Raw genomic sequence first — 26685 nt, 5'->3', positions numbered from 1 at the left:
CGGAGGGATTGGTGAGCAGTAAAGGGTGGGGGATGATGGAGGGATTGGTGAGCAGTAAAGGGTGGGGATGGCGGAGGGATTGGTGAGCAGTGAAGGGTGGGGGATGGCGGAGGGATTGGTGAGCAGTAAAGGTTGGGGATGGCGGAGGGATTGGTGAGCAGTAAAGGGTGGGGGTGGCGGAGGGATTGGTGAGCAGTAAAGGGTGGGGATGGCGGAGGGATTGGTGAGCAGTAAAGGGTGGGGATGGCGGAGGGATTGGTGGGGGTGGCGGAGGGATTGGTGAGCAGTAAAGGGTGGGGGTGGCGGAGGGATTGGTGAGTAGTAAAGGGTGGGGATGGCGGAGGGATTGGTGAGTAGTAAAGGGTGGGGATGGCGGAGGGATTGGGGAGCAGTAAAGGGTGGGGGATGGCGGAGGGATTGGTGAGCAGTAAAGGGTGGGGGATGGCGGAGGGATTGGTGAGCAGTAAAGGTTGGGGATGGCGGAGGGATTGGTGAGCAGTAAAGGGTGGGGGATGGCAGAGGGATTGGTGAGCAGTAAAGGTTGGGGATGGCGGAGGGATTGGTGAGCAGTGAAGGGTGGGGGATGGCGGAGGGATTGGTGAGCAGTAAAGGTTGGGGATGGCGGAGGGATTGGTGAGCAGTAAAGGGTGGGGATGGCGGAGGGATTGGGGAGCAGTAAAGGGTGGGGATGGCGGAGGGATTGGGGAGCAGTAAAGGGTGGGGGATGGCGGAGGGATTGGTGAGCAGTAAAGGGTGGGGATGGAGGGATTGGTGAGCAGTAAAGGTTGGGGATGGCGGAGGGATTGGTGAGCAGTAAAGGTTGGGGATGGCGGAGGGATTGGTGAGCAGTAAAGGGTGGGGATGGCGGAGGGATTGGTGAGCAGTAAAGGGTGGGGATGGCGGAGGGATTGGTGAGCAGTAAAGGGTGGGGGTGGCGGAGGGATTGGTGAGCAGTAAAGGGTGGGGATGGCGGAGGGATTGGTGAGCAGTAAAGGGTGGGGGATGGCGGAGGGATTGGTGAGCAGTAAAGGGTGGGGATGGCGGAGGGATTGGTGAGCAGTAAAGGGTGGGGATGGCGGAGGGATTGGTGAGCAGTAAAGGGTGGGGGATGGTGGAGGGATTGGTGAGCAGTAAAGGGTGGGGATGGCGGAGGGATTGGTGAGCAGTAAAGGGTGGGGATGGCGGAGGGATTGGTGAGCAGTAAAGGGTGGGGGATGGTGGAGGGATTGGTGAGCAGTAAAGGGTGGGGATGGCGGAGGGATTGGTGAGCAGTAAAGGGTGGGGATGGCGGAGGGATTGGTGAGCAGTAAAGGGTGGGGGATGGTGCAGGGATTGGTGAGCAGTAAAGGGTGGGGATGGCGGAGGGATTGGTGAGCAGTAAAGGGTGGGGGATGGTGCAGGGATTGGTGAGCAGTAAAGGGTGGGGGTGGCGGAGGGATTGGTGAGCAGTAAAGGGTGGGGATGGCGGAGGGATTGGTGAGCAGTAAAGAGTGGGGGTGGCGGAAGGAATAAGGGTGTGGTTGATGTAAGCATTAAAGGGTAGCAAAAAGTGTGGAGGGTTTGCAAGGCAGAATGAGGGTAGTAAAGGTTCTGATTGGTGCATGGCTTGGAGGGTAGTAAAGAACATGGCAGATGGAGAATTGGGATGGAAGGACTGGTGGGTAGTAATGGGCGTGGATGGTCCAGGGATTGGTGGGTAGTAATGGGCGTGGATGGTCCAGGGATTGGTGGGTAGTAATGGGTGTGGATGGTCCAGGGATTGGTGGGTAGTAATGGGCGTGGATGGCCCAGGGATTGGTGGGTAGTAATGGGCGTGGATGGTCCAGGGATTGGTGGATAGTAATGGGCGTGGATGGTCCAGGGATTGGTGGGTAGTAATGGGCGTGGATGGTCCAGGGATTGGTGGGTAGTAATGGGCTTGGATGGTTTAGGGATTGGTGGGTAGTAATGGGTGTGGATGGTCCAGGGATTGGTGGGTAGTAATGGGCGTGGATGGTCCAGGGATTGGTGGGTAGTAATGGGCGTGGATGGTCCAGGGATTGGTGGGTAGTAATGGGTGTGGATGGTCCAGGGATTGGTGGGTAGTAATGGGCGTGGATGGTCCAGGGACTGGTGGGTAGTAATGGGCGTGGATGGTCCAGGGATTGGTGGGTAGTAATGGGTGTGGATGGTCCAGGGACTGGTGGGTAGTAATGGGTGTGGATTGCCCAGGGACTGGTGGGTAGTAATGGGCTTGGATGGTTTAGGGATTGGTGGGTAGTAGTGGGCGTGGATGGTCCAGGGACTGGTGGGTAGTAATGGGCGTGGATGGCCCAGGGATTGGTGGGTAGTAATGGGCGTGGATGGTCCAGGGATTGGTGGATAGTAATGGGCGTGGATGGTCCAGGGATTGGTGGGTAGTAATGGGCTTGGATGGTTTAGGGATTGGTGGGTAGTAATGGGTGTGGATGGTCCAGGGACTGGTGGGTAGTAATGGGTGTGGATGGTTCAGGGATTGGTGGGTAGTAATGGGTGTGGATGGTCCAGGGATTGGTGGGTAGTAATGGGCGTGGATGGCCCAGGGACTGGTGGGTAGTAAAGGGTGTTGGTTCAGGGACTGGTGGGTAGTAATGGGCGTGGATGGTCCAGGGATTGGTGGGTAGTAATGGGCGTGGATGGTCCAGGGATTGGTGGGTAGTAATGGGCGTGGATGGCCCAGGGATTGGTGGGTAGTAATGGGCGTGGATGGTCCAGGGACTGGTGGGTAGTAATGGGCGTGGATGGTCCAGGGACTGGTGGGTAGTAATGGGCGTGGATGGTCCAGGGACTGGTAGGTAGTAATGGGCGTGGATGTCCCAGGGACTGGTGGGTAGTAATGGGTGTTGGTTCAGGGACTGGTGGGTAGTAATGGGCGTGGATGGCCCAGGGACTTGGTGGGTAGTAATGGGCGTGGATGGTTCAGGGATTGGTGGGTAGTAATGGGCGTGGATGGCCCAGGGATTGGTGGGTAGTAATGGGCGTGAATGGTCCAGGGATTGGTGGGTAGTAATGGGCGTGGATGGTCCAGGGACTGGTGGGTAATAATGGGCGTGGATGGCCCAGGGACTGGTGGGTAGTAAAGGGTGTTGGTTCAGGGACTGGTGGGTAGTAATGGGCGTGGATGGTCCAGGGATTGGTGGGTAGTAATGGGCGTGGATGGTCCAGGGATTGGTGGGTAGTAATGGGCGTGGATGGTGCAGGGACTGGTGGGTAGTAATGGGCGTGGATGGCCCAGGGATTGGTGGGTAGTAATGGGCCTGGATGGTCCAGGGATTGGTGGGTAGTAATGGGTGTGGATGGTCCAGGGATTGGTGGGTAGTAATGGGTGTGGATGGTCCAGGGATTGGTGGGTAGTAATGGGCGTGGATGGTCCAGGGACTGGTGGGTAGTAATGGGCGTGGATGGTCCAGGGACTGGTGGGTAGTAATGGGCGTGGATGGTCCAGGGACTGGTAGGTAGTAATGGGCGTGGATGGTCCAGGGATTGGTGGGTAGTAATGGGCGTGGATGGCCCAGGGATTGGTGGGTAGTTATGGGCGTGGATGGCCCAGGGATTGGTGGGTAGTAATGGGCGTGGATGGTCCAGGGATTGGTGGGTAGTAATGGGCGTGGATGGCCCAGGGATTGGTGGGTAGTAATGGGTGTGCATGGTCCAGGGATTGGTGGGTAGTAATGGGCTTGGATGGTTTAGGGATTGGTGGGTAGTAAAGGGTGTTGGTTCAGGGACTGGTGGGTAGTAATGGGCGTGGATGGTCCAGGGATTGGTGGGTAGTAATGGGCGTGGATTGTCCAGGGATTGGTGGGTAGTAATGGGCGTGGATGGTCCAGGGACTGGTGGGTAGTAATGGGCTTGGATGGTTTAGGGATTGGTGGGTAGTAGTGGGCGTGGATGGTTCAGGGACTGGTGGGTAGTAATGGGCGTGGATGGTGCAGGGACTGGTGGGTAGTAGTGGGCGTGGATGGTCCAGGGACTGGTGGCCAGTAATGGGCGTGGATGGTTCAGGGACTGGTGGGTAGTAATGGGTGTTGGTTCAGGGATTGGTGGGTAGTAATGGGTGTGGATGGTCCAGGGACTGGTGGGTAGTAATGGGCGTGGATGGTGCAGGGACTGGTGGGTAGTAGTGGGCGTGGATGGTCCAGGGACTGGTGGGCAGTAATGGGCGTGGATGGTTCAGGGATTGGTGGGTAGTAATGGGCGTGGATGGTTCAGGGACTGGTGGGTAGTAATGGGCGTGGATGGTGCAGGGACTGGTGGGTAGTAATGGGCTTGGATGGTTTAGGGATTGGTGGGTAGTAGTGGGCGTGGATGGTCCAGGGACTGGTGGGTAGTAATGGGCGTGGATGGTGCAGGGATTGGTGGGTAGTAAAGGGTGTTGGTTCAGGGATTGGTGGGTAGTAATGGGCGTGGATGGTGCAGCGACTGGTGGGTAGTAATGGGCGTGGATGGTGCAGGGACTGGTGGGTAGTAATGGGCGTGGATGGTTCAGGGATTGGTGGGTAGTAATGGGTGTTGGTTCAGGGATTGGTGGGTAGTAGTGGGCGTGGATGGTTCAGGGACTGGTGGGTAGTAATGGGCGTGGATGGTCCAGGGATTGGTGGGTAGTAATGGGCGTGGATGGTCCAGGGACTGGTGGGTAGTAATGGGTGTGGATGGTTCAGGGACTGGTGGGTAGTAATGGGCGTGGATGGCCCAGGGACTGGTGGGTAGTAATGGGTGTGGATGGTCCAGGGATTGGTGGGTAGTAATGGGCGTGGATGGTCCAGGGACTGGTGGGTAGTAATGGGCGTGGATGGTCCAGGGATTGGTGGGTAGTAATGGGCGTGGATGGTCCAGGGATTGGTGGGTAGTAATGGGTGTGGATGGTCCAGGGACTGGTGGGTAGTAATGGGTGTGGATGGTGCAGGGACTGGTGGGTAGTAATGGGCGTGGATGGTTCAGGGACTGGTGGGTAGTAATGGGCGTGGATGGCCCAGGGACTGGTGGGTAGTAATGGGTGTGGATGGTCCAGGGACTGGTGGGTAGTAATGGGCGTGGATGGTCCAGGGATTGGTGGGTAGTAATGGGCGTGGATGGTCCAGGGATTGGTGGGTAGTAATGGGCGTGGATGGTCCAGGGATTGGTGGGTAGTAATGGGCTTGGATGGTCCAGGGACTGGTGGGTAGTAATGGGTGTGGATGGTTCAGGGACTGGTGGGTAGTAATGGGCGTGGATGGTCCAGGGATTGGTGGGTAGTAATGGGCGTGGATGGTCCAGGGACTGGTGGGTAGTAATGGGTGTGGATGGTCCAGGGACTGGTGGGTAGTAATGGGCGTGGATGGCCCAGGGACTGGTGGGTAGTAATGGGCGTGGATGGTCCAGGGACTGGTGGGTAGTAATGGGCGTGGATGGTCCAGGGATTGGTGGGTAGTAATGGGCGTGGATGGTCCAGGGACTGGTGGGTAGTAATGGGTGTGGATGGTCCAGGGATTGGTGGGTAGTAATGGGCGTGGATGGTCCAGGGATTGGTGGGTAGTAATGGGCGTGGATGGTCCAGGGACTGGTGGGTAGTAATGGGCGTGGATGGTCCAGGGATCGGTGGGTAGTAATGGGCGTGGATGGTCCAGGGATTGGTGGGTAGTAATGGGCGTGGATGGTCCAGGGATTGGTGGGTAGTAATGGGCGTGGATGGTTCAGGGACTGGTGGGTAGTAATGGGTGTGGATGGTCCAGGGATCGGTGGGTAGTAATGGGCGTGGGTGGTCCAGGGACTGGTGGGTAGTAATGGGCGTGGATGGTCCAGGGATTGGTGGGTAGTAATGGGTGTGGATGGTCCAGGGACTGGTGGGTAGTAATGGGTGTGGATGGTGCAGGGACTGGTGGGTAGTAATGGGCGTGGATGGCCCAGGGACTGGTGGGTAGTAATGGGTGTGGATGGTCCAGGGATTGGTGGGTAGTAATGGGCGTGGATGGTCCAGGGATTGGTGGGTAGTAATGGGCGTGGATGGTCCAGGGACTGGTGGGTAGTAATGGGTGTGGATGGTCCAGGGACTGGTGGGTAGTAATGGGCGTGGATGGCCCAGGGACTGGTGGGTAGTAATGGGCGTGGATGGTCCAGGGACTGGTGGGTAGTAATGGGCGTGGATGGTCCAGGGACTGGTGGGTAGTAATGGGCGTGGATGGCCCAGGGACTGGTGGGTAGTAATGGGTGTGGATGGTCCAGGGACTGGTGGGTAGTAATGGGCGTGGATGGTCCAGGGATTGGTGGGTAGTAATGGGCGTGGATGGTCCAGGGATTGGTGGGTAGCAATGGGCGTGGATGGTCCAGGGATTGGTGGGTAGTAATGGGTGTGGATGGTCCAGGGACTGGTGGGTAGTAATGGGTGTGGATGGTCCAGGGACTGGTGGGTAGTAATGGGCGTGGATGGCCCAGGGACTGGTGGGTAGTAATGGGCGTGGATGGTCCAGGGACTGGTGGGTAGTAATGGGTGTGGATGGTCCAGGGATTGGTGGATAGTAATGGGCGTGGATGGTCCAGGGATTGGTGGGTAGTAATGGGCGTGGATGGTCCAGGGACTGGTGGGTAGTAATGGGTGTGGATGGTCCAGGGATTGGTGGGTAGTAATGGGCGTGGATGGTCCAGGGATTGGTGGGTAGTAATGGGCGTGGATGGTCCAGGGACTGGTGGGTAGTAATGGGCGTGGATGGTCCAGGGATCGGTGGGTAGTAATGGGCGTGGATGGTCCAGGGACTGGTGGGTAGTAATGGGCGTGGATGGTGGAGGGACTGGTGGGCAGTAATGGGCGTGGATGGTGGAGGGATTGGTGGGTAGTAATGGGTGTGGATGGTGCAGGGACTGGTGGGTAGTAATGGGCGTGGATGGTCCAGGGACTGGTGGGTAGTAATGGGTGTGGATGGTGGAGGGATTGGTGGGTAGTAATGGGCGTGGATGGTGCAGGGACTGGTGGGTAGTAATGGGCGTGGATGGTCCAGGGACTGGTGGGTAGTAATGGGCGTGGATGGTGGAGGGACTGGTGGGCAGTAATGGGCGTGGATGGTGGAGGGATTGGTGGGTAGTAATGGGTGTGGATGGTGCAGGGACTGGTGGGTAGTAATGGGCGTGGATGGTGGAGGGACTGGTGGGTAGTAATGGGCGTGGATGGTCCAGGGACTGGTGGGTAGTAATGGGCGTGGCTGGTCCAGGGACTGGTGGGTAGTAATGGGCGTGGATGGTCCAGGGACTGGTGGGTAGTAATGGGCGTGGATGGTGGAGGGACTGGTGGGTAGTAATGGGCGTGGATGGTCCAGGGACTGGTGGGTAGTAATGGGCGTGGCTGGTCCAGGGACTGGTGGGTAGTAATGGGCGTGGATGGTCCAGGGACTGGTGGGTAGTAATGGGCGTGGCTGGTCCAGGGACTGGTGGGCAGTAATGGGCGTGGATGGTTTAGGGATTGGTGGGTAGTAATGGGCGTGTCTGGTTCAGGGATTGGTGGGTAGTAATGGGCGTGGATGGTTCAGGGACTGGTGGGTAGTAATGGGCGTGGATGGTCCAGGGACTGGTGGGTAGTAATGGGCGTGTCTGGTTCAGGGATTGGTGGGTAGTAATGGGTGTGGATGGTGCAGGGACTGGTGGGTAGTAATGGGCGTGGATGGTCCAGGGACTGGTGGGTAGTAATGGGTGTGGATGGTCCAGGGATTGGTGGGTAGTAATGGGCGTGGATGGTCCAGGGACTGGTGGGTAGTAATGGGCGTGGATGGTCCAGGGATTGGTGGGTAGTAATGGGCGTGGCTGGTCCAGGGACTGGTGGGTAGTAATGGGCGTGGCTGGTCCAGGGACTGGTGGGTAGTAATGGGCGTGGATGGTGCAGGGACTGGTGGGTAGTAATGGGCGTGGATGGTCCAGGGACTGGTGGGTAGTAATGGGCGTGGATGGTGGAGGGACTGGTGGGCAGTAATGGGCGTGGATGGTGGAGGGATTGGTGGGTAGTAATGGGTGTGGATGGTGCAGGGACTGGTGGGTAGTAATGGGCGTGGATGGTGGAGGGACTGGTGGGTAGTAATGGGCGTGGATGGTCCAGGGACTGGTGGGTAGTAATGGGCGTGGCTGGTCCAGGGACTGGTGGGTAGTAATGGGCGTGGATGGTCCAGGGACTGGTGGGTAGTAATGGGCGTGGATGGTGGAGGGACTGGTGGGTAGTAATGGGCGTGGATGGTCCAGGGACTGGTGGGTAGTAATGGGCGTGGCTGGTCCAGGGACTGGTGGGTAGTAATGGGCGTGGATGGTCCAGGGACTGGTGGGTAGTAATGGGCTTGGATGGTTTAGGGATTGGTGGGTAGTAATGGGTGTGGATGGTCCAGGGACTGGTGGGTAGTAATGGGCGTGGATGGTCCAGGGATTGGTGGGTAGTAATGGGCTTGGATGGTTTAGGGATTGGTGGGTAGTAATGGGTGTGGATGGTCCAGGGACTGGTGGGTAGTAATGGGCGTGGATGGTCCAGGGACTGGTGGGTAGTAATGGGCGTGGATGGTCCAGGGACTGGTGGGTAGTAATGGGCGTGGATGGTCCAGGGACTGGTGGGTAGTAATGGGCGTGGCTGGTCCAGGGACTGGTGGGTAGTAATGGGCGTGGATGGTTCAGGGACTGGTGGGTAGTAATGGGCGTGGATGGTCCAGGGACTGGTGGGTAGTAATGGGCGTGGCTGGTCCAGGGACTGGTGGGTAGTAATGGGCGTGGATGGTCCAGGGACTGGTGGGTAGTAATGGGCGTGGCTGGTCCAGGGACTGGTGGGCAGTAATGGGCGTGGATGGTTTAGGGATTGGTGGGTAGTAATGGGCGTGTCTGGTTCAGGGATTGGTGGGTAGTAATGGGCGTGGATGGTTCAGGGACTGGTGGGTAGTAATGGGCGTGGATGGTCCAGGGACTGGTGGGTAGTAATGGGCGTGTCTGGTTCAGGGATTGGTGGGTAGTAATGGGTGTGGATGGTGCAGGGACTGGTGGGTAGTAATGGGCGTGGATGGTCCAGGGACTGGTGGGTAGTAATGGGTGTGGATGGTCCAGGGATTGGTGGGTAGTAATGGGCGTGGATGGTCCAGGGACTGGTGGGTAGTAATGGGCGTGGATGGTCCAGGGATTGGTGGGTAGTAATGGGCGTGGCTGGTCCAGGGACTGGTGGGTAGTAATGGGCGTGGCTGGTCCAGGGACTGGTGGGTAGTAATGGGCGTGGATGGTCCAGGGACTGGTGGGTAGTAATGGGCGTGTCTGGTTCAGGGATTGGTGGGTAGTAATGGGCGTGGATGGTCCAGGGACTGGTGGGTAGTAATGGGTGTGGATGGTCCAGGGATTGGTGGGTAGTAATGGGCGTGGATGGTCCAGGGACTGGTGGGTAGTAATGGGCGTGGATGGTCCAGGGATTGGTGGGTAGTAATGGGCGTGGCTGGTCCAGGGACTGGTGGGTAGTAATGGGCGTGGCTGGTCCAGGGACTGGTGAGGAGTCACAATGAATGTGTTTTTATTCCATGTCTAGGTGGAATTCTAGCGGGCGTGATCTCCGATAAATCTCACAAACGCGCCACAACCTGCGGAGTCATGCTGATGTGCGCCGCCCCCACTGTGAGTATCAATAGACGGGATAAAAGTCTCCCGGGATTTTTCCAAGATATCGGAAAACACAACAGGATCTGATTTGGAGAGGAGGGTCATCCCTGGCAGAGCCGTGACATCACTGATGACATCACACTGATCTATATAACATAGAAGTAGTCAGATGGGAGGGATCTAATATAGAGGGGTGGGGTCATCCCTGGCGGAGCGGTGACATCACACTGATCTATATAACATAGGAGTAGTCAGATGGGAGGGATCTAATATAGAGGGGTGGGGTCATCCCTGGCAGAGCGGTGACATCACACTGGGGTAGATTCAGGAACAATTTCCGCCGGTGTAGACTGAGATGCGCGGCGTAAATGCCAATTTGCGCCGGCGTATCTCCGCGCCGTATTCAGCAAACAATATTACGCCGTAACGTAGATTTTTTTTTTCGTTTGGACCTTTCCACGCCGGTGCGGCGTGGGCGCCCATTTACGCTGGTCTGAACTAGCGCGGCCCTGGTTTTTCTATTTTAAATATGCAAATGAGGGAGTTGGTCCGATTCAGCAAATTACGAATTGCCGGCGCAGGCTACTCCCGGTGCGTGTAACTCTGGTTTGCAGCGGAAAGTTACCCTTTATAAAGCAGGGGTAACTTTGCACCAGACTTGCTCAAGTCAGCTGGAGAGGGCCCGGATGGGAACCCCCTTAAAGGTCCGGAGGCCACCAGGGCCCCAGATGGCAACCCCCCTTTTTTTTATAAAAATAAATTACCAAATAAAGGGGGCTTTCCATCCGGGACCTCTGGGCCCTTTAATAATAATAATAATAATGATAATAATAATTATATATATATATATTTTTGTCCGAAAGGCACTGGCCATGAACTTGTTCTGCATACAGACGGCAGAACTTTTTCAGCCAACATTCACGAAACTACGTAGTTTTTCTGCTCTTTTGTCCAATGGAGTGTACAGATGGTTTGATTATACGACACAACATGTCCATCGGAATATTCGATCCCAAAGGTGTTGAGGTCAGGACTCTGTGCAGGCCAGTCCAGTTCCTCCACCCCAAACTCACTCATTTATGTCTTTATGGTCCTTGCTTTGTGGACTGGTCCAAATCATTTGATGAAAGGGGGGATTATGGTGGGGGGTTGTTTTTCAGGGGTTGGGTTGGCCCCTTAGTTCCATTGAAGGGAACTCTTAAGGCGTCAGCATACCAAGACATTTTGGACAATTTCATGCTCCCAACTTTGTGGGAAGAGTTTGGGGGACGGCCCCTTCCTGTTCCAACATGACTGCTCACCAGAGCACAAATGAAGGTCCATAAAGACATGGATGAGCAAGTTTGGGGTGGAGGAACTTGACTGGCCTGCACAGAGTCCTGACCTCAACTCGATAGAACACCTTTGAAATGAATTAGAGCAGAGACTGCAAGACAGGCCTTCTTGTCCATCAAAAAAATATAATTACAAATATATAAAAAAAAATTTTTTTTTTTTTTAAAAAAAGGGGGGTTCCCATCTGGGCCCCTGGGGACCCCCGGGCCCCTTACAGGTGTACTGCCTGTACCCCCCTGATGGTGGCCCTGGTCATAAGTCTCCATTGCTGTTATGAGGGCTGACATCTCCTGGGTGTTAAAGTTTTGTTTCCTCCTCTGCCTGTGGGGAACGGGAGTAGCCATCTCACAGCAAATGTACCTTCCCTGGGGGGGGGAATAAAACTGGATGTACATTTGCATCGGCTGGGCGTAAGTTGGGCCGGCGTATCTCTGTAAGTTGGGCCGGCATAGTTGTGAGCATGCTCAGAAGGGAACGAATGTACTGAGCATGCTCCGTTCAAGATACGCCGGGCGTAAATCACTGCTCCACGTTCAGAACATCATTTGCATAAGGTCACACCCACTTCCACTTAACGCCGAGGAAATTAAGTTAGGCCGGTGCAAAGTTAGGCACAAGTGCTTTGTGAATACCCTACCTGCCTCTCCACGCTGGTCCGGCGTAGTGTAAAAAAGATGCACTACGCCGGTCCAAAGATGCGCCATTGTACATGAATCTGGCCCACTGATCTATATAACATAGAAGGAGTCCGATGGGAGGGATCTAATATAGAGGGGTGGGGCCATCCCTGGCAGAGCACTATGATGTCATGTATACTATGACGGGAACCTGTCTCTGTTCTCCTGATTCTTGTCTTTTCCCTTCGCAGCTCTATTTCTTCTCGGCGGTCAGTAAGACGGGTCCCGTGTTCACCGTGTGTGAGTATCGAAGTTTGCGTCCCTCCCATATGGAGGAAGGACAAGTGTCACAGTGACCAATCAGAGGGGCTCTCATTGTATTGGAAATGACAGCTGCGATCTGATTGGTGGTTGTGGGCGGAGCCTCCATAGTACAATGTCTGTATTCCTATTGGTCACTGACTGTCCTTTGTACCTTCCAGTGATGCTGCTGGTGTGCGGAGCGCTGGTGAACGGGCCGTATTCCCTCATCACAACCGCCGTGTCAGCTGACCTGGTGAGTCTTCCATTGTGATGTCATAGTGTGCGGCCGGAGGACCTCCTCACTTTACACAACTATGTGGGTGGAGTTATGGGGGTTTCACCCGATTCCTGAGAGATTCTCCTCCTCCGAGGTCTCCCGAAATAAATCTCCTCCTCCGTCTCTTCACAGGGGACCCACAAGTCGCTCAAGGGAAACGCGCATGCTCTGTCTACCGTGACGGCCATTATAGACGGAACCGGATCTGTAGGTGAGACGCCAACTCTTCCATTTCCTACCGATCACCCCGGAACATTCCCAACTCTTCCATTTCCTACCGATCACCCCGAATATTCCCAACTCTTCTATTTCCTACCGATCACCCGGAATATTCCCAACTCTACCATTCCCTACCGATCACCCGGAATATTCCCAACTCTTCCATTTCCTACCGATCACCCGGAATATTCCCAACTCTACCGATCACCCGGAATATTCCCAACTCTACCGATCACCCGGAATATTCCCAACTCTACCGATCGCCCCGAACATTCCCAACTCTACTATTTCCTACCGATCACCCGGAATATTCCCAACTCTACCATTCCCTACCGATCACCCCGAACATTCCCAACTCTACCGATCGCCCCGAACATTCCCAACTCTACCGATCGCCCCGAACATTCCCAACTCTACCGATCGCCCCGAACATTCCCAACTCTACCGATCGCCCCGAACATTCCCAACTCTACCATTTCCCACTGATCACCCCGAATATTCCCAACTCTTCCATTTCCTACCGATCACCCCGAATATTCCCAACTCTTCCATTTCCTACCGATCACCCCGGAACATTCCCAACTCTTCCATTTCCTACCGATCACCCCGAATATTCCCAACTCTACCGATCGCCCCGAACATTCCCAACTCTTCTATTTCCTACCGATCACCCCGAATATTCCCAACTCTTCTATTTCCTACCGATCACCCGGAATATTCCCAACTCTACCATTCCCTACCGATCACCCGGAATATTCCCAACTCTTCCATTTCCTACCGATCACCCGGAATATTCCCAACTCTACCGATCACCCGGAATATTCCCAACTCTACCGATCGCCCCGAACATTCCCAACTCTACTATTTCCTACCGATCACCCGGAATATTCCCAACTCTACCATTCCCTACCGATCACCCCGAACATTCCCAACTCTACCGATCGCCCCGAACATTCCCAACTCTACCGATCGCCCCGAACATTCCCAACTCTACCGATCGCCCCGAACATTCCCAACTCTACCGATCGCCCCGAACATTCCCAACTCTACCATTTCCCACTGATCACCCCGAATATTCCCAACTCTTCCATTTCCTACCGATCACCCCGAATATTCCCAACTCTTCCATTTCCTACCGATCACCCCGAATATTCCCGACTCTACCGATCACCCCGAACATTCCCAACTCTACCATTCCCTACCGATCACCCCGAACATTCCCAACTCTACCGATCGCCCCGAACATTCCCAACTCTACCGATCGCCCCGAACATTCCCAACTCTACCGATCGCCCCGAACATTCCCAACTCTACCGATCGCCCCGAACATTCCCAACTCTACCGATCGCCTCGAACATTCCCAACTCTACCATTTCCCACTGATCACCCCGAACATTCCCAACTCTACCATTCCCTACCGATCACCCGGAATATTCCCAACTCTTCCATTTCCTACCGATCACCCCGAATATTCCCAACTCTTCCATTCCCTACCGATCACCCCGAATATTCCCAACTCTTCCATTCCCTACCGATCACCCCGAATATTCCCAACTCTACCATTCCCTACCGATCACCCCGAATATTCCCAACTCTTCCATTCCCTACCGATCACCCCGAATATTCCCAACTCTTCCATTCCCTACCGATCACCCCGAATATTCCCAACTCTTCCATTCCCTACCGATCACCCGGAATATTCCCAACTCTACCGATCGCCCCGAACATTCCCAACTCTACCGATCGCCCCGAACATTCCCAACTCTACCGATCGCCCCGAACATTCCCAACTCTACCGATCGCCCCGAACATTCCCAACTCTACCGATCGCCCCGAACATTCCCAACTCTACCGATCGCCCCGAACATTCCCAACTCTACCGATCACCCCGAATATTCCCGACTCTTCCATTTCCTACCGATCACCCCGAATATTCCCGACTCTTCCATTTCCTACCGATCACCCAGAACATTCCCGACTCTTCCATTTCCTACCGATCACCCGGAATATTCCCAACTCTACCATTTCCTACCGATCACCCCGAATATTCCCAACTCTACCATTTCCTACCGATCACCCCGAATATTCCCAACTCTTCCATTTCCTACCGATCACCCCGAATATTCCCAACTCTACCATTTCCTACCGATCACCCCGAATATTCCCAACTCTACCATTTCCTACCGATCACCCCGAATATTCCCGACTCTACCGATCACCCCGAACATTCCCAACTCTACCATTTCCTACCGATCATCCAGAACATTCCCAACTCTACCGATCACCCCGAATATTCCCGAATATTCCTGACTCTACCGATCACCCCGAATATTCCCAACTCTACCGATCACCCCGAATATTCCCAACTCTACCATTTCCTACCGATCACCCGGAATATTCCCAACTCTTCCATTTCCTACCGATCACCCCGAACATTCCCAACTCTTCCATTTCCTACCGATCACCCCGAATATTCCCAACTCTACCGATCGCCCCGAACATTCCCAACTCTTCTATTTCCTACCGATCACCCCGAATATTCCCAACTCTTCTATTTCCTACCGATCACCCGGAATATTCCCAACTCTACCATTCCCTACCGATCACCCGGAATATTCCCAACTCTTCCATTTCCTACCGATCACCCGGAATATTCCCAACTCTACCGATCACCCGGAATATTCCCAACTCTACCGATCACCCGGAATATTCCCAACTCTACCGATCGCCCCGAACATTCCCAACTCTACTATTTCCTACCGATCACCCGGAATATTCCCAACTCTACCATTCCCTACCGATCACCCCGAACATTCCCAACTCTACCGATCGCCCCGAACATTCCCAACTCTACCGATCGCCCCGAACATTCCCAACTCTACCGATCGCCCCGAACATTCCCAACTCTACCGATCGCCCCGAACATTCCCAACTCTACCATTTCCCACTGATCACCCCGAATATTCCCAACTCTTCCATTTCCTACCGATCACCCCGAATATTCCCAACTCTTCCATTTCCTACCGATCACCCCGGAACATTCCCAACTCTTCCATTTCCTACCGATCACCCCGAATATTCCCAACTCTACCGATCGCCCCGAACATTCCCAACTCTTCTATTTCCTACCGATCACCCCGAATATTCCCAACTCTTCTATTTCCTACCGATCACCCGGAATATTCCCAACTCTACCATTCCCTACCGATCACCCGGAATATTCCCAACTCTTCCATTTCCTACCGATCACCCGGAATATTCCCAACTCTACCGATCACCCGGAATATTCCCAACTCTACCGATCGCCCCGAACATTCCCAACTCTACTATTTCCTACCGATCACCCGGAATATTCCCAACTCTACCATTCCCTACCGATCACCCCGAACATTCCCAACTCTACCGATCGCCCCGAACATTCCCAACTCTACCGATCGCCCCGAACATTCCCAACTCTACCGATCGCCCCGAACATTCCCAACTCTACCGATCGCCCCGAACATTCCCAACTCTACCATTTCCCACTGATCACCCCGAATATTCCCAACTCTTCCATTTCCTACCGATCACCCCGAATATTCCCAACTCTTCCATTTCCTACCGATCACCCCGAATATTCCCGACTCTACCGATCACCCCGAACATTCCCAACTCTACCATTCCCTACCGATCACCCCGAACATTCCCAACTCTACCGATCGCCCCGAACATTCCCAACTCTACCGATCGCCCCGAACATTCCCAACTCTACCGATCGCCCCGAACATTCCCAACTCTACCGATCGCCCCGAACATTCCCAACTCTACCGATCGCCTCGAACATTCCCAACTCTACCATTTCCCACTGATCACCCCGAACATTCCCAACTCTACCATTCCCTACCGATCACCCGGAATATTCCCAACTCTTCCATTTCCTACCGATCACCCCGAATATTCCCAACTCTTCCATTCCCTACCGATCACCCCGAATATTCCCAACTCTTCCATTCCCTACCGATCACCCCGAATATTCCCAACTCTACCATTCCCTACCGATCACCCCGAATATTCCCAACTCTTCCATTCCCTACCGATCACCCCGAATATTCCCAACTCTTCCATTCCCTACCGATCACCCCGAATATTCCCAACTCTTCCATTCCCTACCGATCACCCGGAATATTCCCAACTCTACCGATCGCCCCGAACATTCCCAACTCTACCGATCGCCCCGAACATTCCCAACTCTACCGATCGCCCCGAACATTCCCAACTCTACCGATCGCCCCGAACATTCCCAACTCTACCGATCGCCCCGAACATTCCCAACTCTACCGATCGCCCCGAACATTCCCAACTCTACCGATCACCCCGAATATTCCCGACTCTTCCATTTCCTACCGATCACCCCGAATATTCCCGACTCTTCCATTTCCTACCGATCACCCAGAACATTCCCGACTCTTCCATTTCCTACCGATCACCCGGAATATTCCCAACTCTACCATTTCCTACCGATCACCCCGAATATTCCCAACTCTACCATTTCCTACCGATCACCCCGAATATTCCCAACTCTTCCATTTCCTACCGATCACCCCGAATATTCCCAACTCTACCATTTCCTACCGATCACCCCGAATATTCCCAACTCTACCATTTCCTACCGATCACCCCGAATATTCCCGACTCTACCGATCACCCCGAACATTCCCAACTCTACCATTTCCTACCGATCATCCAGAACATTCCCAACTCTACCGATCACCCCGAATATTCCCGAATATTCCTGACTCTACCGATCACCCCGAATATTCCCAACTCTACCGATCACCCCGAATATTCCCAACTCTACCATTTCCTACCGATCACCCGGAATATTCCCAACTCTTCCATTTCCTACCGATCACCCCGAATATTCCCAACTCTTCCATTCCCTACCGATCACCCGGAATATTCCCAACTCTACCATTTCCTACCGATCATCCAGAACATTCCCAACTCTACCGATCACCCGGAATATTCCCAACTCTACCATTTCCTACCGATCGCCCCGAACATTCCCAACTCTACCGATCGCCCCGAACATTCCCAACTCTACCGATCGCCCCGAACATTCCCAACTCTACCGATCGCCCCGAACATTCCCAACTCTACCATTCCCTACCGATCGCCCAGAATATTCCCGACTCTTCCATTTCCTACCGATCGCCCAGAATATTCCCGACTCTTCCATTTCCTACCGATCGCCCCGAACATTCCCAACTCTACCATTTCCCACTGATCACCCCGAATATTCCCAACTCTTCCATTTCCTACCGATCACCCCGAATATTCCCGACTCTACCGATCACCCCGAACATTCCCAACTCTACCATTTCCTACCGATCACCCGGAATATTCCCAACTCTTCCATTTCCTACCGATCACCCCGAATATTCCCAACTCTACCATTTCCTACCGATCATCCAGAACATTCCCAACTCTACCGATCACCCCGAACATTCCCAACTCTTCCATTTCCTACCGATCACCCCGAACATTCCCGACTCTTCCATTTCCTACCGATCGCCCTGAATATTCCCAACTCTTCCATTCCCTACCGATCACCCGGAATATTCCCAACTCTACCATTTCCTACCGATCACCCAGAATATTCCCAACTCTACCATTTCCTACCGATCACCCGGAATATTCCCAACTCTACCATTTCCTACCGATCACCCAGAACATTCCCGACTCTTCCATTTCCTACCGATCACCCCGAATATTCCCAACTCTTCTATTTCCTACCGATCACCCCGAATATTCCCGACTCTACCGATCACCCCGAACATTCCCAACTCTACCATTTCCTACCGATCACCCGGAATATTCCCAACTCTACCATTTCCTACCGATCACCCGGAATATTCCCAACTCTTCCATTTCCTACCGATCACCCGGAATATTCCCAACTCTTCCATTTCCTACCGATCACCCCGAATATTCCCGACTCTACCGATCACCCCGAACATTCCCAACTCTACCATTTCCTACCGATCACCCCGAATATTCCCAACTCTACCGATCACCCCGAATATTCCCAACTCTACCATTTCCTACCGATCACCCCGAATATTCCCAACTCTACCATTTCCTACCGATCACCCAGAATATTCCCAACTCTACCATTTCCTACCGATCACCCGGAATATTCCCAACTCTACCATTTCCTACCGATCACCCGGAATATTCCCAACTCTTCCATTTCCTACCGATCACCCGGAATATTCCCAACTCTTCCATTTCCTACCGATCACCCCGAATATTCCCGACTCTACCGATCACCCCGAACATTCCCAACTCTACCATTTCCTACCGATCACCCCGAATATTCCCAACTCTACCGATCACCCCGAATATTCCCAACTCTTCCATTTCCTACCGATCACCCCGAATATTCCCAACTCTACCATTTCCTACCGATCACCCAGAATATTCCCAACTCTACCATTTCCTACCGATCACCCCGAACATTCCCAACTCTACCATTTCCTACCGATCACCCAGAACATTCCCGACTCTTCCATTTCCTACCGATCACCCGGAATATTCCCAACTCTACCGATCACCCCGAATATTCCCAACTCTTCCATTTCCTACCGATCACCCCGAATATTCCCAACTCTACCATTTCCTACCGATCACCCCGAATATTCCCAACTCTACCATTTCCTACCGATCATCCAGAACATTCCCAACTCTACCGATCACCCCGAATATTCCCAACTCTACCATTTCCTACCGATCGCCCCGAACATTCCCAACTCTACCGATCGCCCCGAACATTCCCAACTCTACCGATCGCCCCGAACATTCCCAACTCTACCATTCCCTACCGATCGCCCAGAATATTCCCGACTCTTCCATTTCCTACCGATCGCCCAGAATATTCCCAACTTTTCCATTTCCTACCGATCACCCCGAATATTCCTAACTTTTCCATTTCCTACCGATCATCCAGAACATTCCCAACTCTACCATTCCCTACCGATCACCGGGAATATTCCCGACTCTCCCATTTCCTACCGATCACCCCGAACATTCCCAACTCTACCGATCGCCCCGAACATTCCCAACTCTACCATTTCCTACCGATCACCCCGAATATTCCCAACTTTTCCATTTCCTACCGATCACCCCGAATATTCCCAACTTTTCCATTTCCTACCGATCATCCAGAACATTCCCAACTCTACCATTCCCTACCGATCACCGGGAATATTCCCGACTCTCCCATTTCCTACCGATCACCCCGAACATTCCCAACTCTACCGATCACCCCGAACATTCCCAACTCTACCATTTCCTACCGATCACCCCGAATATTCCCAACTCTACCATTTCCTACCGATCACCCGGAATATTCCCAACTCTACCGATCACCCGGAATATTCCCAACTCTACCATTTCCTACCGATCACCCCGAATATTCCCAACTCTACCAATCACCCGGAATATTCCCAACTCTACCATTTCCTACCGATCACCCCGAATATTCCCAACTCTACCATTCCCTACCGATCACCGGGAATATTCCCGACTCTCCCATTTCCTACCGATCACCCCGAACATTCCCAACTCTACCGATCACCCCGAATATTCCCAACTCTACCGATCACCCCGAACATTCCCAACTCTACCGATCGCCCCGAACATTCCCAACTCTACCATTTCCTACCGATCACCCCGAATATTCCCAACTCTACCGATCACCCGGAATATTCCCAACTCTACCATTTCCTACCGATCACCCAGAATATTCCCAACTCTACCATTTCCTACCGATCACCCAGAATATTCCCAACTCTACCATTTCCTACCGATCATCCCGAATATTCCCAACTCTACCATTTCCTACCGATCACCCAGAATATTCCCAACTCTACCATTTCCTACCGATCGCCCCGAACATTCCCAACTCTACCATTTCCTACCGATCACCCCGAATATTCCCAACTCTACCATTTTCCAGTGTCCACTTCCCGGGATCTCTTCCCTCCGCCCCCCCAATGTTTCTTTCTGGTATCGTTACTTCCAATGTCCCCTTCCCGGTATTCCCCCCCCCCCCCCCAAATGATCCCTCCTGGTATCGTTCCCGCCAGTGTTCCCTTCCCAGGATCTCTCCCCCCCCCCCATGTTCCCTCCTTGTATCGCTCCTACCACTGTTACACCCCCTCATGTTCTCTTCCCTCCGTGTTCCTTTCCCGGGATCTCTGCCCATATTATTTGTTCCCAGCATTCCTCCATGTTTCCTTCCTGGTATTGCTCCGCCCCCCCATGTTCCCTTCTCGTGATTTCTGCCCCCCAGTAATCCCTTACATTCCTCACATGTCTCAGTATTTGTTCCCAGAATTCCTCCAGTGTTCTCTTCCTGTGTGCTTTTCTTGAGAATCCCGTACCCCCCCCCCCCCCCCGGCATCCATTGCGGTATCCAGCGTCCCTTCCGCCATCGCGGTATCCAGCGTCCCTTCCGCCATGGCGGTATCCAGCGTCCCTTCCTCCATCGCTGTATCCAGCGTCCCTTCCTCCATCGCTGTATCCAGCGTCCCTTCCGCCATGGCGGTATCCAGCGTCCCTTCCGCCATGGCGGTGTCCAGCGTCCCTTCCGCCATGACGGTGTCCAGCGTCCCTTCCGCCATGGCGGTGTCCAGCGTCCCTTCCGCCATGGCGGTGTCCAGCGTCCCTTCCGCCATGGCGGTGTCCACCATCGCGGTATCCACCGTCCCTTCCGCCATCGCGGTATCCACCGTCCCTTCCGCCATGGCGGTGTCCAGCGTCCCTTCCGCCATGGCGGTGTCCAGCGTCCCTTCCGCCATGGCGGTGTCCAGCGTCCCTTCCGCCATGGCGGTGTCCAGCGTCCCTTCCGCCATGGCGGTGTCCACCATCGCGGTATCCACCGTCCCTTCCGCCATCGCGGTATCCACCGTCCCTTCCGCCATGGCGGTGTCCAGCGTCCCTTCCTCCATCGCTGTATCCAGCGTCCCTTCTTCCATCGCTGTATCCAGCGTCCCTTCCGCCATGGCGGTATCCAGCGTCCCTTCCGCCATGGCGGTATCCAGCGTCCCTTCCGCCATGGCGGTGTCCAGCGTCCCTTCCGCCATGACGGTGTCCAGCGTCCCTTCCGCCATGGCGGTGTCCAGCGTCCCTTCCGCCATGGCGGTGTCCAGCGTCCCTTCCGCCATGGCGGTGTCCAGCGTCCCTTCCGCCATGGCGGTGTCCAGCGTCCCTTCCGCCATGGCGGTGTCCACCATCGCGGTATCCACCGTCCCTTCCGCCATCGCGGTATCCACCGTCCCTTCCGCCATGGCGGTGTCCAGCGTCCCTTCCGCCATGGCGGTGTCCAGCGTCCCTTCCGCCATGGCGGTGTCCAGCGTCCCTTCCGCCATGGCGGTGTCCACCATGGCGGTGTCCAGCGTCCCTTCCGCCATGGCGGTGTCCAGCGTCCCTTCCGCCATGGCGGTGTCCAGCGTCCCTTCCGCCATGGCGGTGTCCAGCGTCCCTTCCGCCATGGCGGTGTCCAGCGTCCCTTCCGCCATGGCGGTGTCCAGCGTCCCTTCCGCCATGGCGGTGTCCACCATCGCGGTATCCACCGTCCCTTCCGCCATGGCGGTGTCCAGCGTCCCTTCCGCCATGGCGGTGTCCAGCGTCCCTTCCGCCATGGCGGTGTCCAGCGTCCCTTCCGCCATGGCGGTGTCCACCATCGCGGTATCCACCGTCCCTTCCGCCATCGCGGTATCCACCGTCCCTTCCGCCATGGCGGTGTCCAGCGTCCCTTCCTCCATCGCTGTATCCAGCGTCCCTTCCTCCATCGCTGTATCCAGCGTCCCTTCCGCCATGGCGGTATCCAGCGTCCCTTCCGCCATGGCGGTATCCAGCGTCCCTTCCGCCATGGCGGTATCCAGCGTCCCTTCCGCCATGACGGTGTCCAGCGTCCCTTCCGCCATGGCGGTGTCCAGCGTCCCTTCCGCCATGGCGGTGTCCAGCGTCCCTTCCGCCATGGCGGTGTCCAGCGTCCCTTCCGCCATGGCGGTGTCCAGCGTCCCTTCCGCCATGGCGGTGTCCACCATCGCGGTATCCACCGTCCCTTCCGCCATCGCGGTATCCACCGTCCCTTCCGCCATGGCGGTGTCCAGCGTCCCTTCCGCCATGGCGGTGTCCAGCGTCCCTTCCGCCATGGCGGTGTCCAGCGTCCCTTCCGCCATGGCGGTGTCCACCATCGCGGTATCCACCGTCCCTTCCGCCATGGCGGTGTCCAGCGTCCCTTCCGCCATGGCAGTGTCCAGCGTCCCTTCCGCCATGGCGGTGTCCAGCGTCCCTTCCGCCATGGCGGTGTCCAGCGTCCCTTCCGCCATGGCGGTGTCCAGCGTCCCTTCCGCCATGGCGGTGTCCAGCGTCCCTTCCGCCATGGCGGTGTCCAGCGTCCCTTCCGCCATGGCGGTGTCCACCATCGCGGTATCCACCGTCCCTTCCGCCATGGCGGTGTCCAGCGTCCCTTCCGCCATGGCGGTGTCCAGCGTCCCTTCCGCCATGGCGGTGTCCAGCGTCCCTTCCGCCATGGCGGTGTCCAGCGTCCCTTCCGCCATGGCGGTGTCCAGCGTCCCTTCCGCCATGGCGGTGTCCAGCGTCCCTTCCGCCATGGCGGTGTCCACCATCGCGGTATCCACCGTCCCTTCCGCCATGGCGGTGTCCATCGTCCCTTCCGCCATGGCGGTGTCCAGCGTCCCTTCCGCCATGGCGGTGTCCAGCGTCCCTTCCGCCATGGCGGTGTCCAGCGTCCCTTCCGCCATGGCGGTGTCCAGCGTCCCTTCCGCCATGGCGGTGTCCAGCGTCCCTTCCGCCATGGCGGTGTCCAGCGTCCCTTCCGCCATGGCGGTGTCCAGCGTCCCTTCCGCCATGGCGGTGTCCAGCGTCCCTTCGGCCATGGCGGTGTCCACCATCGCGGTATCCACCGTCCCTTCCGCCATGGCGGTGTCCAGCGTCCCTTCCGCCATGGCGGTGTCCAGCGTCCCTTCCGCCATGGCGGTGTCCAGCGTCCCTTCCGCCATGGCGGTGTCCAGCGTCCCTTCCGCCATGGCGGTGTCCAGCGTCCCTTCCGCCATGGCGGTGTCCAGCGTCCCTTCCGCCATGGCGGTGTCCACCATCGCGGTATCCAGCGTCCCTTCCGCCATGGCGGTATCCAGCGTCCCTTCCGCCATGGCGGTGTCCAGCGTCCCTTCCGCCATGGCGGTGTCCAGCGTCCCTTCCGCCATGGCGGTGTCCAGCGTCCCTTCCGCCATGGCGGTGTCCAGCGTCCCTTCCGCCATGGCGGTGTCCAGCGTCCCTTCCGCCATGGCGGTGTCCAGCGTCCCTTCCGCCATGGCGGTGTCCAGCGTCCCTTCCGCCATGGCGGTGTCCAGCGTCCCTTCCGCCATGGCGGTGTCCAGCGTCCCTTCCGCCATGGCGGTGTCCACCATCGCGGTATCCACCGTCCCTTCCGCCATGGCGGTGTCCAGCGTCCCTTCCGCCATGGCGGTGTCCAGCGTCCCTTCCGCCATGGCGGTGTCCAGCGTCCCTTCCGCCATGGCGGTGTCCAGCGTCCCTTCCGCCATGGCGGTGTCCAGCGTCCCTTCCGCCATGGCGGTGTCCAGCGTCCCTTCCGCCATGGCGGTGTCCAGCGTCCCTTCCGCCATGGCGGTGTCCAGCGTCCCTTCCGCCATGGCGGTGTCCAGCGTCCCTTCCGCCATGGCGGTGTCCAGCGTCCCTTCCGCCATGGCGGTGTCCAGCGTCCCTTCCGCCATGGCGGTGTCCAGCGTCCCTTCCTCCATCGCGGTATCCAGCGTCCCTTCCTCCATCGCTGTATCCAGCGTCCCTTCCTCCATCGCTGTATCCAGCGTCCCCCCTCCTCCTTTGTGACTCTCCGTCCCTCTTCTCTCCCTCCAGGTGCTGCTCTCGGCCCCCTGTTGGCGGGACTCCTGTCACCGTACGGTTGGCACAATGTCTTCTTCATGTTGATGATGAGCGATGCCTTTGCCTTGTTGGTGAGTATTGTCAGAATGATGGAGACCGCTATGAATCTGATCCAATCTCCTGCAATAAGTCCCACCCTCCGATCCTCTCGATGACATCACATAATATGACATCACATAATATGACATCACATGGTACAGCTGCCCTCTCTCTGATCATAGCACTGGCTGTTGTGACCGTTTTATGTATGATGTCATTTCTGCCTGTGATGTCACAATAATGAAGTGTGCCGACTCGCTGGACCTCGCCTTCTTTCCCGTCATCACTCTTCTGTGTTTCTATACTTCTGTCTATGATGTCATAACGTTTCCCTCTGATGTCATTTTCTCAGTTCTTGTTGCGTCTGATCAGGAAGGAGCTGAATTGCAGGAGGCCGACGGGAGGAGAACAGACCGAGTAAGTGACGTCTTGTTGGTTCCAGGGTGTTCGGGGGTCAGAGGAGTAATTGGGGGGGGGGGGGGGTGAGTAGTGCCCCCCCCCCCCCGTCATCTAACTTATGGGGGAGGAAATGATGTGACTTCACCCTCCCCCAATAGAAACTTCTACATTGGAGGTAGAAGCCATAAAGTAGTCTCATATGATTCATCTCCATTTATTTGTATCTGGACCACTGAGGATGGGTGGGGGAGGGGGGACAGGCGACAGATGTGGAGACCGGGTGGGGGGGACAGATGGGGGAGGGGGACAGGTGACAGATGTGGAGACTGGGTGGGGGGACAGATGGGAGAGACATGGGGGAGGGGGACAGGTGACAGACATGGAGACAGGGTGGGGGGCAGGCCGCAGAGACGTGGGAGGGGCGGAGCAGGTGGGAGAGGAGAGGGGGGACAGGCAACAGATGTGGAGACGGGGTGGGGGGACAGATGGCAGACACATGGGGGAGGAGGACAGATGGGGGAGGGCGACAGGTGACAGACATGGAGACAGGGTGGGGGGCAGGCGGGAGTGACGTAGGGGGGTGGGGACAAGTGCGAGAGACATGGGGGAGGGTATACAGACGTGGAGACCGGGGGGGCGGCAGGTGGGAGAGATGTGGTGAAGGGGGGACAGGCGACAGATGTGGAGACCGGTTGAGGGGCAGGTGGCAGAGACGTGTGTTGGGGGGGGGGGGGGCAGAAGAGAGAAGTCACATGGGTATTTAGAGGTATGATTGGCGGTTTAGGATCTGTTGCTGTGAACAATGACATCACGATGACATCACAACCTCGTAGTACTTTGCTGGTCTCTCTTATGACTTTCTGTTGTATTTTCAGGTGGAAGGAACATTAGGAGGATCGTGGTTGTCATGGAGATCTGGGTTCCATCTGTGGACATTCCCGTCTTTTCCCGATCAGATGGACTTCTATGGGGAATCTTCCATAATATGGATATTTGGGGGGACCTCAGACGTTGGTGGGTTCAGTGAACCTCGGAATGAGCAGCTCCTTTCTTTGTCTTTGGACTCTGTGTACTACTGCCCCAAAATCCAGCCAATCACAGGGCAGCAATACATTAATATAATTTATATCTAGAGGAATCGAGGATTGTACCGTCTCCACACGGCCTACGGGGTCTCCATCCAATGAGGGCCTTGTGTCATTCCTGGGGGGGGTCTCTAGCCCACCATAACCCTCATAGGAGTGTCTAATTCTTTGGCCAACACTTGCAATGCTCACAGCTGGATTCTGATAGGCTGGGAGTGTCCTGGGATGGATGGCGTGTACCCGGTGTCACTATTGTCCGGTATTGTGTCACAGCCGGGCGCTGCTCCCGGAAAGTGTAACTGTAGGCGTGGGAATATTTGCCCCCCCCCCCCCCCCATCATTCCATCTGCTATATCCTGCAATGTATAGAGGGTGGGGCCTATCACTCTAGACTCCTCCCACTCAAGGCCAGCTGTATGGGATTATCCTATGTAGTATACCCCTCCCCTCTCTGTTCATAATATATACAGAGAACTGTATAGATGATGTAAATGGTATTTTGTGTAGAATAATGTATATATTGTGTGTGTCCCATAATATGTATATACAGTGCACGAGGCACACAATGTTCTGTATATAGGAGTGTGCAATCGAGGTACGTCCTCTCTAGATGGGTGTGCGTGTGAAGGACGTCCTCTCTAGACGGGTGTGTGTGTGTGAAGGACGTACGTCCTCTATAGACGGGGGTGTGTGTGAAGGACGTCCTCTATAGACGGGTGTGTGTGAAGGACGTACGTCCTCTATAGACGGGTGTGTGTGTGAAGGACGTACGTCCTCTATAGACGGGGGTGTGTGAAGGACGTACGTCCTCTATAGACGGGTGTGTGTGAAGGACGTACGTCCTCTATAG

At 55.6% G+C, this 26685-nt stretch overlaps 1 protein-coding gene across 1 annotated transcript in view; it reads left to right on the top strand.

Annotated features, from left to right (window-relative positions):
- Positions 1–26171, top strand: part of SLC37A1 (solute carrier family 37 member 1) — a 63405-nt gene extending 37234 nt beyond the window's left edge. Inside the window, exons 14-20 of the mRNA XM_040334192.1 lie at positions 9518–9603; positions 11792–11840; positions 12023–12096; positions 12253–12331; positions 24286–24383; positions 24704–24768; positions 25626–26171. Of these exons, the coding sequence (XP_040190126.1) occupies positions 9518–9603; positions 11792–11840; positions 12023–12096; positions 12253–12331; positions 24286–24383; positions 24704–24768; positions 25626–25641 (467 nt within the window). The 3' untranslated portion in view covers positions 25642–26171. The remainder of the gene's footprint in view (positions 1–9517; positions 9604–11791; positions 11841–12022; positions 12097–12252; positions 12332–24285; positions 24384–24703; positions 24769–25625) is intronic.
- The last annotated feature ends 514 nt before the right edge of the window (positions 26172–26685 follow it).

Source organism: Rana temporaria, assembly GCF_905171775.1.
Source record: "Rana temporaria chromosome 2 unlocalized genomic scaffold, aRanTem1.1 chr2p, whole genome shotgun sequence".
NCBI lineage: Eukaryota > Metazoa > Chordata > Amphibia > Anura > Ranidae > Rana > Rana temporaria.
Note: the sequence above shows the minus strand (reverse complement) of the source record. Positions and strands in the feature narration are given on the sequence as shown.